General features: G+C 50.9%; 2 protein-coding genes and 2 long non-coding RNA genes across 11 annotated transcripts; 3 read left to right on the forward strand and 1 right to left on the reverse strand.

Moving 5' to 3' along the window:
• LOC4802886 (NACHT and WD repeat domain-containing protein 2) lies at positions 1-6,869 on the forward strand. Its single transcript, XM_001359677.4, has 12 exons — positions 1-130; positions 241-650; positions 714-858; positions 913-1,138; positions 1,196-1,637; positions 1,706-1,906; positions 2,628-3,476; positions 3,534-3,926; positions 3,987-4,300; positions 4,368-4,471; positions 4,531-5,637; positions 5,693-6,869. The coding sequence occupies exons 1-12, from the start codon at positions 28-30 to the stop codon at positions 6,577-6,579; spliced, it is 5,181 nt and encodes a 1,726-aa protein (XP_001359714.3). The 5' UTR covers positions 1-27; the 3' UTR covers positions 6,580-6,869.
• Positions 6,870-7,246: 377 nt separating this feature from the next.
• Positions 7,247-18,342, reverse strand: msps (msps cytoskeleton-associated protein 5). 8 transcript variants are annotated; one of them, XM_003736806.3, is made up of 17 exons: positions 17,996-18,342; positions 15,096-15,855; positions 14,959-15,029; positions 14,323-14,642; positions 11,729-14,259; positions 11,425-11,662; positions 10,821-11,350; positions 10,234-10,311; positions 9,705-10,064; positions 9,450-9,639; positions 9,130-9,383; positions 8,738-9,068; positions 8,496-8,669; positions 8,290-8,437; positions 7,915-8,160; positions 7,538-7,809; positions 7,247-7,471 (listed from the first exon to the last, which is right to left on the reverse strand). In XM_003736806.3, exons 2-17 carry the CDS (start codon positions 15,782-15,784, stop codon positions 7,391-7,393), a joined length of 6,513 nt encoding a protein of 2,170 aa, XP_003736854.3. In that variant the 5' UTR covers positions 15,785-15,855; positions 17,996-18,342; the 3' UTR covers positions 7,247-7,390. The 8 variants fall into 8 exon arrangements, with proteins under 8 accessions (XP_003736854.3, XP_015038172.2, XP_015038171.2 ...); XM_015182686.2 differs by having other exon boundaries at positions 7,538-7,785; positions 7,915-8,184; XM_015182685.2 differs by having other exon boundaries at positions 7,915-8,184.
• LOC26533602 (uncharacterized) lies at positions 10,064-10,714 on the forward strand. The gene is made up of 2 exons (XR_001451944.2): positions 10,064-10,463; positions 10,541-10,714. It is a non-coding gene; the product is annotated as an uncharacterized lncRNA (long non-coding RNA).
• LOC117183255 (uncharacterized) lies at positions 17,190-18,179 on the forward strand. Its single transcript, XR_004468396.1, has 2 exons — positions 17,190-17,307; positions 17,374-18,179. It is a non-coding gene; the product is annotated as an uncharacterized lncRNA (long non-coding RNA).
• Positions 18,343-18,413: the final 71 nt, after the last annotated feature.

The raw sequence follows: 18,413 nt of genomic DNA on the forward strand, positions 1-18,413 counted from the left end.
CAAAAGACACACTAGCATTAGGTGGCCATGGATGACCGCACCATTGACTCGATCTTTCTGGGCTCCCTTGAGGCCCTGCCACCGGTTAGCTCCAAGATTGTGCGCATCTTCACGAGCTCCACGTTCACGGGTGGGTCAACAAATCAATCACTAATGTTCCGTGAGGGCGGGGGGGGGTGCGACCCATGTGGGAAAGTGTACAGAATAGTTACGTAATTTGCGGATTCTTTTCACCATCAGACACCACCATGGAAAGGAACACGCTGATGGCCAAGTGCTATCCCAGGATCAAGGACTATTGTCGCGAGAAGCACGGCCTGGAGTTTCAAGTGGTGGACATGCGATGGGGTGTGCGCGACGAGGCCACCGACGATCACATGACTACAGAGCTGTGCATGCGCGAGATCAAGAACTGTCAGCGGCTGTCGATGGGCCCGAACTTCATTGTGTTTCTGGGCCAGAAGTACGGCTACCGACCCATACCCACGTACATAGTGTCCTCTGAGCTGGCGCTGATCAGCGAAGAGCTGACCTCGATGGGCGTGGACCGGGCCCTGCTTGATCTGTGGTACAAGAAGGACAGCAATGCGGTGCCCCCAATCTCCGTGCTGCAGCCAATTTCATCGATACTCATCAATTTCAACAATAAGGTGAGCAGCAATACATTCTTTCGGCTTAGGAACGACTTACCAAAGTACGAACGCAAACCTCAGCGCGTGCCCAAGCTCCAGGCGGAGGATCAGGCCGTTTGGTGGGACACCCTCAACAAAATGCAGAAGCTGCTGCGCAAGGCAACCGCCTCTTTGGGGGCCAGCAACAAGATGTCCAAGGAAGATGTCCACAACTACTTCATGTCGGGTAAGCGTAGTATCTGGTGGCTGTAGCGGTGGCTGAAGATCAATCCCCGTTTAGTGACGGAGAGGGAGGTGATCAATGGCGTGCTGAATGTGAAGAACACGAAGAACCATTGCCTGGCCTATGTGCGGTACATCAACAACATCAATCTGCAGAACCTGAAGAAGGCCTCGCTTTTCGTGGACATCATCAACCGGAGTCTGGACACGGAGTCGGCCAAGCTGTTGGGAGACCTCAGGGACACTCGGCTTCCAGCGAAGATCGAGTCAAGCAACGCCCAGAAGTAAGAGAGCAGGTGCCAATCCTTAGATGGAGTGTAGTCCCAACTGGTTCTTTCTAGATACACTGTGGAGTGGATTGGACGCGAGGGCCTGGACATTGAGACGCACGAGGAGTACCTGAATCATTTCATATCGCACTTCTATAAGAACGTGGTGAAGCTGGTGGATAGGGCGATGCGCAAAGAAGACTCCAGTGCACAGGGGCAGATAGTAACTGAGATCCTTCAGCATTTGCACGCTTGCAACAACTCGGTGAAGATATTCTACGGCCGGGAGGAGAGTTGCGAGCGTATCAAGCGCTATATGCTGGGGGATTCAGATAAGCCACTTGTCCTTTTCGGCGACGGAGGCTGCGGCAAGACCTCGCTACTCTCGAAGAGCGCTGCCCTGGTGGCCACCGAATGGTTCGCCCATGTCAGGCCGATCAATGTCATCCGATTCCTGGGCACAACGCCGGACTCCAGTGCCTTGACGGCCACCCTGATTTCCATCTGCCAGCAGGTGATATCCATCCAATAGTTAAATAAATCCTTTAACCCCATAATCCGCTCTCAAAACCAACCAAGCAGATCTCGTACAACTATATGCTACCCTTCGAGAACATACCCGATGATCTTGTACCCTTAACAGCACACTTTAAGCAATTACTAACTTATGCTAGCCCCAACCAGCCGCTCACCCTCTACCTCGACTCGGTCGACCAGCTGACGGGCACCCAAGACTCGAACAAGGTATCCTGGATACCCACGCGTCTGCCAAAGCACTGTAAGGTGAGAGATCTCTCCATTCTGACGAGGGTACTCCTAGCCACAGTCCTCTGCATGTACATATGTATGAACAGTACTGTACATACATACATTTAACTTTTATAAATATTTAACTAATTTCCCTATGCATGATATTGATATTTGATATTCGGTATACAATCTACAGATTATACTACATATCTCTGACACTGTACAAAATTCTGCATGATTCCTCTCTCACTTTATCTTAAGAATACTCGTATGTCTGTACCAAAGAAATGTTATATTGTCCTCGCTTCAAAGTCCAACGATTTCTAGCACAAATATTCTGAAAAACCAGTCCCAATGTGATGAATTCTTTACAAGACATTGATTGAATCACAAGTTCCACCCTCATTCATCCTACGATCTGTATATACCAAGAATATCCTCTACTAGCACTGCATGAAACATACCTGAATTATGTTTATAGTTTCCATATGTACATATAATGCATGCCCCCCTCCCCCCAAATCTCTATTGGGAAATCGTGTAAGTTTTTCCAATTGCTTGACTTGTGCGTGCTAAGCAAAATCACTCGCCAAAAAAAACCAATGATATCCAAAGGCACACCTCACACACAACGACGCCTAGAGGATGGCCGTTCTGCATGAGGCAATCCTCTCTTGGTATCCGCCACCGCCATTCGGCCACTCCCATGCCACACGAACATATCTAAGAGATACACTCATTCGACTGTTTACAGATCATCATTTCGTGCGCCAATGAGCCTGCGAATCCGACAGTGTCGCACGAGTACCATGTCCTTTGCAAGATGATCGACGTGGAGGAGAACTTCATCGAGGTGACGGCCTTGGGCGAAGACCTGGCCATGAACGTGATCAAGATGTGGGCGAAGACGGCGTGCCGGGATCTCAACAACTATCAGTGGCGTCTGGTGGCCAATGCCATCAGCAAGTGTTCCCTGCCCATTTTCGTGAAGCTTGTGTTTGCCGAGATCTGCCGCTGGCGGAGTTACACACGGCCCCAGGAGACGCATCTGGCCAACACGGTTATGGACTCCATTATGCTGCTGTTTGAGCGCGTGGAGAAGCAGCATGGCCGTATCCTGGTCTTTCACGCCTTGGCCTACATCACGGCCTCAAAGTCGGGACTCTCCGAAAGCGAACTGGAGGATCTCATCTCGCTGGACGACAAGGTGCTGGACGATGTCTATCAGTACCATATGCCTCCAGTTCGTCGCATTCCGCCGCTTCTATGGACGCGTATACGCAACGATCTGCCCAATTATCTAAGCGAACGAGAGGCGGACGGGGTGAATGTTATGAACTGGTATCACCGACAGTTCCGGGACACCGCCAAAGAGCGCTACTTCAAGAACATGAACATGGCCATATACTTCCACTCGATGATTGCCGATTACTATCTGGGCATCTGGGGTGGCGGTGTGCCCAAGCCGTTCAAGTTCACCGAGATCCAGCGGCATCGCTTCGGCCTGGCCGACAAGGAGGGCTCAGCGGATCGTAAGGTTCCCATCCAGCCGCTGGTATTCAGCAGCAAGGATGGTCTCTCCAAGCGGTACAATCTGCGCAAGGTACCTTGATGGTTTCACCTATCTAGTGGTTTTTCTTATCATTTGAATCTCCAACAGTTTGGGGAGCTGCCCTTCCACTTTGTACGCTCGCGACGTTTCAAGGATCTGTTCGAGCACGTCCTCTTCAATTACGACTGGCTTCACGCTAAGCTCTCAAGCTGTCCATTGCAGGCGGTGCTCGCGGACTTCGAGGATGCTTCCACCAACACGGAGGACAAGGAGGCCAGGCGCGAGCTGATGCTCGTAGCCGATGCTCTGCGTTTGGGCGGCGCCATCCTGGCCATCTATCCTAATATGCTGGCTCCGCAGCTGATTGGACGCTTGCTGCCCGAGATTGGGGGCAATCCCAACATCAAGATGCTGCTGCGGGCCTGCGATCGCAGTGGACCCAAGGATTGTGCTCTTATTCCGGTCAATCATTGCCTGCACACTCCAGGAGGGCCCTTGAAGGTACCTAATTTTAGATATTTCTCTCGTTTGGGATCTCTATTCCTTTTGGAATCCTCTTAGTACTCCCTGGAGGGTCATCAGTTTGCAGTGTTTGCCTTCTGCCTGACCAGCGACATGCGCTACATGGTCTCCATTTCCACGCACTTCATCACTTTCGATCTGTCCACATCGGACCTGACGCGTGACGTTAATCCAGGCATTGAGGGCATCATGCAGCAGCTGGTCCTCAGTCCGGACAACAAGTGGGCCGCCGCATACTCGAACAACAATCAGACCGTGCTCCTCAACATGCTCTCCAGCGAATTCGTGGTGATCAACAGTCCCTTCGAGGAGTGCCATGGTCCGGTCAGTGGTCTCCATTTGCTCAATCATTGGTAAGGTTTCCTGCACCCCGATTCCCTTTAGCATATGGGTCCTCTAATCTAATCCTGTGGGGTGTAGTCTCTTTATCACTTGCAAGCTGCGTTGGGCTCAGTTTGATATGCGTGGCAATCTGGTGGACACCTTCGATGTGCCTGGCGAGAACGAGGATTGGGAGATCTTAAGTGAGTGCATGGACCCCTAGATATTCCTTCACTCAACTACTTACCCATCTTTTTCTCAGCCATGGAGTTTTTCAGTCCCACGGACTACAATGTGGTCTTCTGGTCGGGTTCCATCAATGACATGCGCCTGAGGCTGGACTCCTGTCGCGGAGGGAACTACTCCAATTCGGAGAGATTCTTCAGTGCCTTGGCCATGAACAAGCATCGCTCGCGGGCCTATGGCTGTGCCAATGAAGATAACTTTGAAGTTTCCGTGTTTGACTTCGTGGAGGATGAGGAGAGCGGTGCCATCAGCTGGAACCTGGTGGAGAGCCTGTCGCGCTTCGAGAATGACGACAAGGAGATGCTGCTTCAACTGCGCCTGGACCAGCACGATCGAATGCTGCTGGGCACCGCCGGCAAGGGCTTTGTGATCTGGGACTTTGGCAGCAAACTGAAGGACGAGACAGAGTCCCGTCTAACCGAGGGCGCGCTGTACCTGCCGCTCCCGCATGGCGTGCGGAACATCACCACCCGCATCATGCAGTCAAACTCCATTATGGTAAGCTCCCGGCTGGACTATGCCGTCGCCGGAGTTCGCAAGAATCTGTATGTGTGGTGCCTGCCATCGGGACAGTTGGCGAAGGTCCTAGACGCCCACTTTGGGCGTATCATACAGCTGGAGCCGCTGACGATCGGCAACTGGAACAACCTCGTGACCTCCTCCATAGATCGGTCGGTCAAGGTCTGGAACATCAACAATATCTTCGAGAAGGTGCACGTCATCGATCGCCACGAGCTCCAGATCGATGACATCAGTCTGTCCGAGGTGGACATGGCCGTGACAGTCACCCGCAGCTGTGTCGGCGTCTGGGAGACACGATCGGGCCGTCTGCTGGCCAAACTCTCCGACAGTGCCCTGGGCGCCATTGTCACACATGCAGAGATCACACCAGACGGCCGCTACATCATATCCTCGGAGACGGGTAAGTTTCTGGTCTGGAATCGCGTCTCCGAACAGGTGGTCTTTCGCGACGATCAGCCTGGTATACAGCAGATCACCCTCTTGGACTATGGCTACAAGGTGCTGACGGTTTCGGTGCCCAACATTAATCAGCGGGATATCCTGGCGGCGGCGGATGAGGCCAATCGATTGACGGCTATAACAACATTGAGATCAGTGCCAGGTAAGGATTAGAAAATATATTTAATGAGCTCACCATTGAACCAATTCTTCTGCAGAGGGCACCATCCTGTTCCGCTTTGAATTCCCCATTCGTATGATCACGGGTATGCCCTTCCGCAAGTCGGTGATGACGGCGGATAATGCGTACATCGTTGTGGTCACCGTGGACAAGTTGAACAAGGATTGCCTGGGCGTGTACAGCGCCACCAACGGGGCCTTCGTCTCGAAGATCATGCTCAAGGGGTGCTCCATTAAGGAGGTATTCGCTTTGGTGCCAATGCCCCATAAGGCCAATCAGGTGGCGGTCATCAGCAGTGAGAAGGGCAGCGTCATGGACATCAAGACCAAGAAGCACATCCGCTCCATAGCCAAGTGGGGCGGCAGCATTACGCGGGATGGCAAGTGCGGTTTGTATGCCCCGACGCGTGGCGGCTTGGAGATGCTGGAGCTGCGCAAGGGCACCACTGTGAAGACATTCATTCCAAAGGTGGCCGAGGGCGTCTTTTCGGTGATTTGCATCTTCACGGAGAACGACGAGTATGTGGCGTACTATCACAGCGGGCGGAAGACCATACGCGTCTTCCGCACTGGCGACACCGAGATGATAGCCAACTACCGACTGCAGGCCGAGCTGACGGCCATCAAGAGTAGCAAGGACGGGCGAGCCATTGTCCTGGGCACCGTGGATGGGTGCATGTCGGTGCTGGCGATTGTGGATCCCAAAAAGCAAGAGATGATCGAGTACCTCAACGAGCTGCCGTCCCGCGACGAGAACTGGAAGGCAAAGCTGGCCAAAATGAAGGCACGGGTGGGCTTTAAGGCCGCCATACGCGTGGCTACCATCTCCTCGCGCTATGCAAAGCCCAACAGGGGCGAGGATGAGGATGTGGAGGGGGAGCTGCTCTCCGAAATAACAGAGGTGGTGCCCGTGGCCATGGATTAGTTGAATTATAAATATAACATTTATTTTCGCATATAATTCATGGATAGGATAGAGGATTTTGTGTTACAAAAATACGCACGCGCGTGCTATGCCTGACGAGTGTGCGATGATCGGGGGTGATGGGGGGATCGGGGGTGGGTGACTGTGTGTGACTGGGGGATTCAGCTGAATGAAGCTTAAACTAAAATTTTGGTTAAATGGTAGCTGCTACAGGCTAAAAATTAAGATTTAAAAGTATAACTTAGGTCGGAAACAGATGGATTATGGAATCAGAAAACGTAACCAGACGATAACAAGAATCGATCCTAATCGAGGCAACAAAACAAGGTTTTAAAATCTTTAAACATGCTGCTGCTGTTGCTATTTTGCTTCGCGCTGCAGCTCACCAACAAATCAATCTAATTCCAATCGAAAGCGCTAGTACAAGTACAATTTATATATATAGTATGTGGCTTTATGATGTAGCAGGAGGATCCATGGATTATTGTAGTAAATAGTAAGTAGTAGTTGTAGTACGCGTCTGTTAATTATTCTTAATTGTTACTTGTTAACCTGCCTTTGAATCTACATCTGCTGCCCTTTTGCTGTTCTGTATCTGTAGCATGTGTATGTGAATATATATGTATATCGGGTGCGGTGTGTGCATAAGCGCATATTAAAACTAATGTTAAATAATAATGATTCATTTAATTGAAGACGGTCATCACGACGTCATCTTTTTTCTTCTCTCAATCTCTCTCTGTTCATGTTTTTTCTATAGCTATAGATCTCCATATATGTGTATCTGTGTGTGGAGTGTGGTATAATACTCCTATTGGGCGTGGCTCTCCTTCTTGATCTGTGCCAGCTTTGCTTGGATATGCTGCAAGCGATTCGGCGAGACATCGGGTTTCTGAAAGGGATTTTCATATTGATTGAATATAACTCCATAATACTGCACATCTCTGCCCCATGTCACCTCTCGTCGAATGAGCGAAGCCTTCTGGGAGCCCAAGCCCGAGTTTAAGCAGAGATTCTCTTCGGCCACCTTATTGTCCATCTTCACGCGCGAGCCATCGTCTGAGATATGGCGCGTGGACATAATTTTTCCACTTACACCGATATCTACACGCTGACCAATCAAATTCTGCATTCTGTCCATCCAGTAGTCGGCATCACGGTCGCCGGCAGCATTCTGATTCTGATTCAGATTCTGATGATTGGCATCTGTGAGATAAGAACGTGTAGCAGCTGTTGGGAGTGTCGAAATACAAGATACATGGCCACATTTTGTTATATGTTTTGGTTAGTATGGGATGGAGAGAATCGTTTGTGTTTTATGGCCTGCACGCTTACCCAAGCGATTGTCCGGAGCCTGTCCAGCGGATCCGGGCATTCCATTCTGACAGAGATTCTCATCGGCCACCTTATTGTCCATCACGCGCGAGCCATCGTCTGCGGTATGGCGCGTGGACATAATTTTTCCACTGACACCGATATCTACACGACGGCCAACCAAATTCTGCAGTCGGTCCATCCAGTAGTCGGCATCACGGTCGCCGGCAGCATTCTGATTCTGATTCAGATTCTGATGATTGGCATCTGTGAGATAAGAACGTGTAGCAGCTGTTGGGAATGTCGAAATACAAGATACATGGCCACATTTTGTTATATGTTTTGGTTAGTATGGGATGGAGAGAATCGTTTGTGTTTTATGGCCTGCACACTTACCCAAGCGATTGTCCGGCGCCTGTCCAGCGGAGCCGGACATTCCATTCTGACTGCGCTCGATTTCTGCCAGACCCTCCTCAATGTACTTGTGAAAAGTGGCGCTGGAGCCCTGCAGGAAGGTGCTCAGATCTATATCTGGATTTTGTTGCTAAAGAAAGTATGTTTCAATGAGTGAAAAACATCAATAAGGATCTCCTAGAATTTACCTTAAAATCGTATAGCTTCTGCAGTCCTTGCTGCTTGGTGTCTCTGTCGGAGATAAGCTTAAAGATTTGCGATACTGTGTCATGGGTTTGATGCGAGATACGCTTCGAAGCAATCTCCTTGGCTCTTTGTGGCGAGGCACCCGTCCCTACCAAAGAGCCATCCTTTTGGAAATTCTACAGAAAAACATATCCACCCCCATTAATCGCATCTAACGAATAGCGATTGAGGGAGCTTTTCTCACCTTCAGGATGCGTATCAAATACGTGTGCAACTCCGAGTGTACGGGTATCTGATTGAGATGCTGCAGTATGGCATTGCCCTTCACCTTGGCAATGTTGTGGACAATCGTCTTGACTGTGCGCAGCGGCGTGTCCGATGGCCGGTTCTGCCACCAGGTGCTGGGCAGTGCCAGCATGAATTCGTGCGCCTCCAATATCACGTCATCGTAGTTCAGCTCATTGCTGCGCTCTGGCAGCATCTTGACAGTCCGCCAAATGCATTTCATCAGCAGATCCGTGAATTTGGGGAGTCCAGCCACCGGGCAGGTTTCACGCAGCAAACGGATGAGAGCACTAAAGAGCATAGCAGCGCCATTAATCGGGGTACATATAAGCAAGGGAAGGGTAGTCTTACCAATTTAAATTCGTGAAATTAACCTTGTCCAGCACTTTCAAACAGATGTTATTGATCACCTTGTTGTACTCGCCGTCCTGGCCGTTGGCCAACTTGGGATCGGCCATCAAATGGAGCAGCGCAGACATCAGATGCTTGATGTAGGTCACGCCCAGTGTTTTGCCCAGAATGTTGGCATGGAAAAACGTGTACAAAATGGACAACAGCGGCTGGTACATCACCAAAGACTGCGCCGTTGGCTGCTGTGAAAGATGCTGCACACAAAAATAACGCAAATATAAATAAAGGACCGGCTATAGGGAGCTCCTGGCAATGCTCACCTTCAGCTGTTCCAGCACGTTATGTATGAATATGTCATCATAGTCGCGCAGGACGGCCTGCTTCTCGGGCGACTCAATAATGTCCGCCAGCTCGTTAATGGCCGCCCGAGCCTTCATGGTGTCCATGCTGCTGACAGCCTTGATCACCTTCACCAGCTGTGGATCATGCTTGGGCAGGACATAAGCCAGGCTGCGAAACAAAGGAACAAACCAATAAAAAAGGTTCCTAAAACTTAGATCTATGCTTCTATTTACTTGGGAATATGGTTCTCCATGTGGTTCTGGTGCTGCTGTTGCTGGTTGCGCAGGAGACTGCGATAGGGCGAATTACCGCTGGCCATGCTGGCATTGTAGAGCTGGCCTGTGATTAGGCGCTCGAACCTATCCTGTGGATAATAGACGCCTTCGCGAGTGGGAATTACCTTGATGGGCTCGTACAGCAGCGATATGTCCACGGACGGCAGCTGCTTGAATTTTATATCATCCACGCGCACCCGATCCTTCTCGATTTCAGCCATCACCTCCGGGTCCAAGCCAAAGGGTCCACTGGGCCTTTGTTGTTGGGACTGCTGCTGCAACTGGAGCAGCTGTGAGGACGGTGCCCGGTCGAAGGTGCTGCAAAGGATTCGAAACCATATGTAAGCCGATCTCTGGCAGGACACACACAAAACACACAGAAGCGACGATAAAACAAAAGCAAACAAAACTCAAACAATGACAAACAGAGCAAAGCAAAACAAACACTAGACATTTAAAGGAAAGTATAAAAGAAAAGCCATTTTACGCGTGTCGAGTCAGAGAGTTTAAATAGGCCGCCACATTCGTGCTATTTCCCTCCATTTGGTTGCTCTCTCGCTGCTTGCTGTTCCAATGGAAAATGAATGAATGAATGGTTAACGAAAAAATAATCAACGAAAAATCAAAGAAGAATCCAAACTACTGCGAGGATGCCGCCCCAGAGGATGGAGAAACCAGTGTTTGAAAAGTAACAGTAGGAGCAGGAAATATTTTAAAGTTCGTCTCGCTGCTTCAACCTCGTTCTCGCTACAGCGAGTACAGAATTCTAACGAAAGTTTCTCTGACTACTGCAGGGACTTCTAATATTTTGAGAACAACGAAAATTAATGTAAGTTTTCAAACACTGATGGAAACTACTGGTTGGACGGCACATGGCTCCACATGGGGCTCCAGCAAAGATGCAAAATTCTCCGATTTTTTTGCTTTAATGTACATAAATATACTTCACAGTCAATTAGCTCTGGAGACCCCTCCTCCTTTTGCCAGTAGTTTCCCATCCACAGAGAGCGTGCGAGACGACATTCAAAAAAACTCCATCCGAATATAACAATGATTCCTAGTTTTGGGTCTTACCCGTCGCTTGGCGGCGGCAACTCATCCCCGTAGCCATTGCCCACCACAACGTCCTCGATCTCGATGCTCTCCTGCCGCTGGGGGCGAGTCGGGGCTGCCACTTTGCCCCCACCGCTTGGCATTTCTGCGGGTGCAGTCGATGGCGGTTTGTATGTCTTTTTGGCCCGCTTAATGCGCTCATCCAGCATTGAGAGATCCTTTTCGTTAAGATGGTTGAGCTGCTTGTAGAGCTTCTCGCCTGTGAGGAAAAACACCTGCACCATGCAGTTGAGGGCCGCATTGCGCACAGAGTTGTCGCGGTCGGAGATCTGGCGAGAGATGTCCTTGATGGAGGCATTCGAACAGATTCCCACCCCGTACGATTCGACCAGGAAGGTGAGTTCGTCCAGGCACTCGGTGCGCTGGCGGGCATTCTTTGACTTGAGGCCGTCCATAACGTAAGGGAAGATCTTGGAATAAGGATAGACTAACAGTACGTGACGCAGGACGCGACGCACGCCATTCCGTACAGTGTCCTTGGGATCACCAATCTACACACACAGAGAGCGAGAGAGAGAGAAGGGAGATTGTAGGGATATTCTAGAGGAATCAAGCAATGGCTTACCTTGAGCAGCAAATGAGGCACAAAGCTTGCGGCCTCGTTCTCCCCGAGGATATATTCCACTTCGACGAGCATCTGGAAGACCTGCATCAGATAGTCGAGACCCTTGAGCAGGACAGAAGGGTTCGTATCGTAGAAGCGCAGCGTCAGCCACTTGAGTATCAAATCCAGATTGCAGATCAAGGCCTTGCCATTGCTGGGCAAATCATCGCTCAACTGTTCGATGACTTTCAAGTGATAGCTGGGGATCGGAAAGGGTACAAATTAGAGACAAATCCCCAAATGGGAGACCAGAAGAATCTATTACCGAAAGTCATCGTGGAACATATTGGCCATTAGAGCCTTGTTTACGCTCGCTGCCGTCATCTGTTCGCGCAACAGTTCGTTGAACTCCTCGCGGGGCGTGGTGAAGGTCCACTTGAGGACACGCATCTTCTGCTCGTCGAGGAGTCGCTGGTTCTTGGCCGTATTGACGGCCAGCAGGGGCGACGTGTCTACATCTTCATCCTTCTTTCGCGATGGGACCGCCGCCTTCTCGCCTGCGACAGTGGCCCTGGCATTGGGCGCCTTCTGGGCTGCAGCCCCTCCAGTGGCACCTCTTCCACGGACTGTCTTCTTGACGGAATCCTCGAGTATTGGCGCCTGCTGTTTGCCTTTGGGCAGCGGCTTGACGGGCAGATTGGGACGCGCCTTTTCGAGGGACGCCAGTATGGCCGCCTTCGAGGCGGGCTTCTGTTTGTCGAGGGCCCGGTTCATGGCCTCGAATCCCAGGTGAATCATTACCCCAAGGACCGCCTCGTTGGCGTTCTTTCGCACATCCGCCGTTCGATCGCAGATGTGGGCATACAGCTGCGGTACCATGGAGTTCAAATCCTCCTTGGAAATCGTTTTGGGCGGTATTCCCGGCAGTTTATCCGCCAACCACGCCCACAGCTCCACCTTGAGAGCTGTTGAAGGGCCCTTGAGGGCATCGGCGATCATTTCGCTCTCGAAGAACTCCTTGTAGCCGCCCTTCTCGCCGAACGTATTGATGCAGCTGAGGGCGGCGGCCCGCACGAAATCCTTGCCATGGCCCAGGGCATGCAGGAAGCCCGGGAAGAGGGTGCGCACGTGATTGCGGCACCCCGAGCCCATGGCGATGGCCAGCTGCTCGCAGATGGAGAGCGTCGTCTGGGCAATCTTCGCATTCGAGTCCACGAGACGGTGGGCCAAGGCGGGGCCCAGGTCTCCGATAGATGGCTTGATGAGCCGCGCCTCCGAGATGATGGTCTGCAGCTTAGTCAGTCCCTCGTTACGCATCTTCCAGTCTTTGTCGGACATTTCCTTGAGCAGCGCCTCCGTGATCTGCGGTGCAATGTCGACGCGTGGCAGCAGATCCGCCATGTTGCAGGCCATATCCTCATCCTGACCGCCAGCCTCGTCGTCGTCGTCGCCGCCATCTGGAGTGCCGGCAGCGCCACCGCTCCCACGCTGTGCTCCACGCACTGGACGCGGCGGCTTCTCGCCCACATTTTTGTCGAACTCCGTCTGAATTTGTACCTTTAAGGCGGGCTTCTCGCCGTCGAAGAACATCATGAGGGACTGGCCAGTGTACATGGACATGGTGCCCACCAGGAGGATGGCGGCACCACGCACCGTGGGATTGGTGCTCTGCACGCCCTTGCGCACCTCCTCGATCAGCAGCTTCGGCTGCATCTGGAAGCCGAACTCCGTAATGGCCTTGGCCACCCAATTGAATGCCTCCGACTGCACTTTCGGGGACTTTTGCTCGAAGGCGAAGCCCAGGACCTTGCCCACAACGTACTCCAGCTTGGTGGCCTCCGCAAAGGCGGACAGGACATCGCCGGCGACTGGTCCGTTCTTGGCATCGGCCAGCTTCTCCGTGATCTCGTTGATCACATGATCCACGGTGATGGTGGTCAGGGGATAGGTCTCCGCGACGCTGCGTATAATGTCCAGCTTCAGTTTGAGCACTTGGAAGTTCATCTCCTTCAGGCCGGGCTTCCGACCGCTGACGGTGCGCACCAGCACCTGGGAGATGCCCGGCTGCTTGGCATCGTAGCTGGGGATTTCGCCCAACAGCTGCTCCACGGCAGCCAGGCGCGTCTTCCAATTGGAGTCCACCAATCCACTGAGTATTTCGGCTGGCAGCATCTCCTCCGCCTTGTCCTGCACCTCCTCCGCGGGCATATCACGCTCGGTGGCCAGCGCCTTGGCATTTGCTGCCTTGGAGGCAGCGGCAGCAGCCGGAGCTGCGGCTGCAGGATTCTTCTTGACTAACTTGCGTGCCCCCGAAGTGGCGGGTCGTGCCACTGCCTTTGGTGCCGCACTGCCTGCCGTGGGTCTGGCTGCTCCCCCAGCCTTCGTTTGCGGGGCAGAGGCTGGACGCGTCTCTTTTTTGGGGCCGACAATCTTCACCTTGATCTCTGCCTTTTCGTAGCACTCCTTGATTTTGCTCATCTTGAGGGGATCCACATCGGCTAGCAGTGGCTCCAGCGTCTTTTCGCCCACCAGCTTCATGAGGGTGCCCAGGGCCTCGGCGCTGCTGTCGCGCACCGTGGGATCCGGTTCATTAAGGGTCTTTACCAGATTGGTGGCTATCAGTTTGAGCAGCTTCTTGTTCAGGGCCGTGGGCTGGGTGCGGCACAGGGCGCGGGCCAGGAATAGAGCCGTCTCAGACTTGACGGTCGGATTCTTGTTGGCCAGGGACTCCACAATGGCCTCTTGCTGGGCCTCCAGCGATGTGGACATGTAAATGGCATCCATGGCCTCACGCAGAGCAGCCACCACATTGGGTTTTTTCTCTTTGAACTTTTCTAGCAGCGACGGCACACAGCCCTGCGAATGAAGGGGAAACCCCGATTATAATGGTTGATAACCCTCGAAACTCGAAACACTCACCGATGCATAGTTGGAGAAACGTTTGACCAATCCTTTGGCCAACATGGCCAGGCACTTGCCAGCCAGGGCCACCAGTACCACATTGGAATCCTTGGTAATCACTTTCCTCAGGGCGTTCACCAGAGTCCCATATTCGCCGCTCTCCAGCTTCGGATGATCTGTGAGCAGTTTCTCCAAAGCCTCTAGAGCCTCCTTCCTGAGAGTCCACTTCTTCTCCTCGAGTTTCTCGTAAAAGTCCTTGGGCATCTTGGATAGTATGTCCACAGGATCAAGCAGATCCATGGGATCCATTTCTTCAGTCCCAGCATCTCCATCCTCTTCTGTAAGGGGGATATCGATAGGGGATTAGAAGGGGAATTGCCTACTTTATTCCTAATCCCCTGCAGAATATGCAGCGCAGGAATTATACACATACCAACGTTTTTGGGTGTCATTTTTGTTTAAATGAAAACAAAGAATTCAAAAGTGTTAGACATAAAAAACAAACAAAAGGTAGTCCAAAATTCGGTGAAAATTAAACATTAAACATTTTTAAAAGTATTTTTCTTGGAAAACGACCAGAGCCAGATAAATACAGAGAACAAATGGAAACAAAACGGACAAACCGTAGCAGCATATTCTAAATGGCATCATTACCATTGTACACATCCTCGCTGGCCGCAGTCTCTGCAATCTTTGCCTGCTTCTCCTGCTGTGACTTGAGATATCTGCAAAAAAGACACACACAAATTATACGAATATTCAATGGTACGGGGTTTCCATAATTCTCTAACCTGGAGGGCTCTGCCCGTTCCCCCTTGAGCTTCTCAAATTCATCTTCCAGCTCTTTGAGTGTCACCTGTGGCAAGGTGGCGATCTGTGCCTTCATGGCGGCCCCGATCCAGCGATAGATCTCCACCGCCAGCTGCTTGCCTTCGTCGCGCACCGCCTTGTCGCGTTCGGACATGAGGGGAGCGAGCTTTTTGATCAGCGGCTTGACGCCCACAACTTTGCTGCCAAACTCTCGCAGAGCCAATGTGACGGCTGCCACGCAGGCCGACACAATCTTGGGGTTCTTGTGGTCCATGCCCTTGACTAGCTCTTCGACGACAGCCTCCTGCTTCTCAATCTCCACGTACATGAGCGTGACCAGAACCGAGAGCTCCTTGGTCTTGGTCTTCGGTGCGGCAATGCATTTCTGGACAATGCCCGACATCACATCGCCGACGGTGCGACCGGCGAGGCCGCTGTTCTCCACAAATATAAGCGCCGCCTCGAGACCCTTCTCCTGGGCCAAAGCATTCGAGTCCACAACCATTTTCTTGATGAGTCCCGCAAACTTGGACCATTCCGGTGACTTTTCGTCGTCCAGTTCGCGGAAGAGCTTGGCCGCCTCCTCGTAGCCATCGACGCGGGCCTTCCAAAGCTTGTGCACGCATCGCTCTTCCACCGGCAGCTTCTTGTATTCCGTATCCTCGGCCATGATGTGGGGTCGGTCTGCCTGGGGTTTCTTCTCAGTGATTTATTTGGAAACCTTGTGTCTCAATGGGCAATCTATCGATTAAAGCAGAGAATAGCGAAATGTAACACAGCGTTCTAAAATCAACTCCAAATCCCAATGAAGCAGAACTTGTCGGGTGTCAGGAGCAATCAAAGCTAATGTTTTAAAATTGAGCTTAATTGTGGATGAAAACTTGGGGCCGGCCAAAGGAATGGAATGTATCATCCGGAGCATCCGTTACGCCTGAGCGACTGCACCTCCGGCTGCGGCAGCGACTGCGACTGTGGCGACGGCGGAGAAGCGACAACATTTAAATGGGTCGGACATCAGGTCGGTCCATATTTAGAAGCTGCCTTTTTTTTGCCTCAGAAAAAGAATTGGGCGTGCAAATTAGTTTTTAGCCAAAGTTCCGCCGCTTCTTGGGCTTGTCTCCAGACGATGACGAGGCACCAGGACGGTTAGCGGTGGCTGAGGCATGAGTTCATCGACCAAAAAACAGACAATGAAGCAGCGTAGGTAGGGTTTCCAGTACACCAACAGGGCATAAATCAGGCATATGTATATCAGCCCTTCCACACGCAAGCTCCTGTTTGCGTCAACGTCAAAGTATATTGGATATAAGGTAAGGCAGAGTCCTCGAGAATGGCCTCCTCTACGACGGGACTTCCTTACGTTATCTATGACGTTTCAGTAGAGTAGAGCATTCCACAAGTCGGCTATCGGCTATTACCTCGTCAAAGCGCGTCTCTCTCACTCTCCCTTTTTCACGCAAACAAACACACACACAGAGACACACCAACACTCACTGACGCGCAGCCGCATTCGAATTAACGGATCAATTGTAACAACAAATGTTTGCCTCTCAGGGCTGTGCGTCAAGAAAATGCCGTCGTTTACCGTTTGTTCCTTCCACTAGCTCATTGGACAAATATTAATTTTCAGTAAATGCAATTTGATAGCTGTAAAAGCGCAGCAGAGTGTCGTAAGACGTAATTCACGCCACCAAAGCGGCAACCGCAAGCGACGCCTACAGATGTAGCTGCAACAGAAGCAGCAGTATCAGCAGCTGCCGGACCGGAATACAACAAAGCCTAAAACATACCGATGCACTCAAGTGCATTCCTTGGGAATCACCATCAGCGTGGAATTCCTTGCCAAAAAGGGCTGAGGGGAGGGCAACATGCTGCGCAATGCAATAACTTCGATTTTTCACAGGCAAAGCACAAACTCACTTGCAAAGCACACTCACTTGCAAAGCGCACTCTCTAAACATTCACGACGCACAAGCCAACCAGGCGCTTTTGTGGCAGCAGCTATAATAAATAATAATTAAATCTTGCACACTTGCTTTGCCACAAACTAATACATGCATCGAGCATCGATGTTTTTTTGCCGATGTTTACCGATGTTTTCCGGTGTTTTTGCTGGTACCGCTGTTGAGCGATGCATCGATGTTTTGCAAAACATCGATCGCTTAATTTCAAATCATTTCGTATTTGTCTTCTGTAAGCAGCAACACAGCAATGCCAAATAAAGTAAACATATTTGACTTAAAATTAATCAAATTTCAGTTTCAGTTCAGGTTGCCAGTGCACCAACAGGGCATAAATCAGGCATATGTATATCATCCCTTCCACACGCAAGCTCCTGTTTGCGTCAACGTCAAAGTATATTGGATATAAGGTAAGGCAGAGTCCTCGAGAATGGCCTCCTCTACGACGGTACTTCCTTACGTTATCTATGACGTTTCAGTAGAGTAGAGCATTCCACAAGTCGGCTATCGGCTATGACCTCGTCAAAGCGCGTCTCTCTCACTCTCCCTTTTTCACGCAAACAAACACACACACAGACACACCAACACTCACTGACGCGCAGCCGCATTCGAATTAACGGATCAATTGTAACAACAAATGTTTGCCTCTCAGGGCTGTGCGTCAACAAAATGCCGTCGTTTACCGTTTGTTCCTTCCACTAGCTCATTGGACAAATAGTAATTTTCAGAAAATGCAATTTGATAGCTGTAAAAGCGCAGCAGAGTGTCGTAAGACGTAATTCACGCCACCAAAGCGGCAACCGCAAGCGACGCCTACAGATGTAGCTGCAACAGAAGCAGCAGCATCAGCAGCTGCCGGACCGGAATACAACAAAGCTTAAAACATACCGATGCACTCAAGTTCATTCCTTGGGACTCACCATCAGCGTGGAATTCCTTGTCAAATAGGGCTGAGGGGAGGGCAAAATGCTGCGCAATGCAAAAACTTCGATTTTTCACAGGCAAAGCACAAACACACTTGCAGAGCACACTCTCTAAACATTCACGACGCACAAGCCAACCAGGCGCTTTTGTGGCAGCAGCTATAATAAATAATAATTAAAATCCAAACGAAGGTCTTGCACACTTGCTGCCACGCTTCGCCACAAACAATTCACTTGAAATTTAAAGTTTTAAACAAATAATACAATATTAAAAGCAGCGACCCGTCGCTCGCAGTGTGACCGCGCCGAAATATAAAATATACCATCTCATTTTAAAAATATACCATAAATATACTGACGAGCTAAAGTTCTATATTGCATATTCCCCGTTTTTGATATTGCGTGTATTATTACT

This window comes from Drosophila pseudoobscura, chromosome 2 (genome assembly GCF_009870125.1).
Source record: "Drosophila pseudoobscura strain MV-25-SWS-2005 chromosome 2, UCI_Dpse_MV25, whole genome shotgun sequence".
NCBI classification, from domain to species: domain Eukaryota; kingdom Metazoa; phylum Arthropoda; class Insecta; order Diptera; family Drosophilidae; genus Drosophila; species Drosophila pseudoobscura.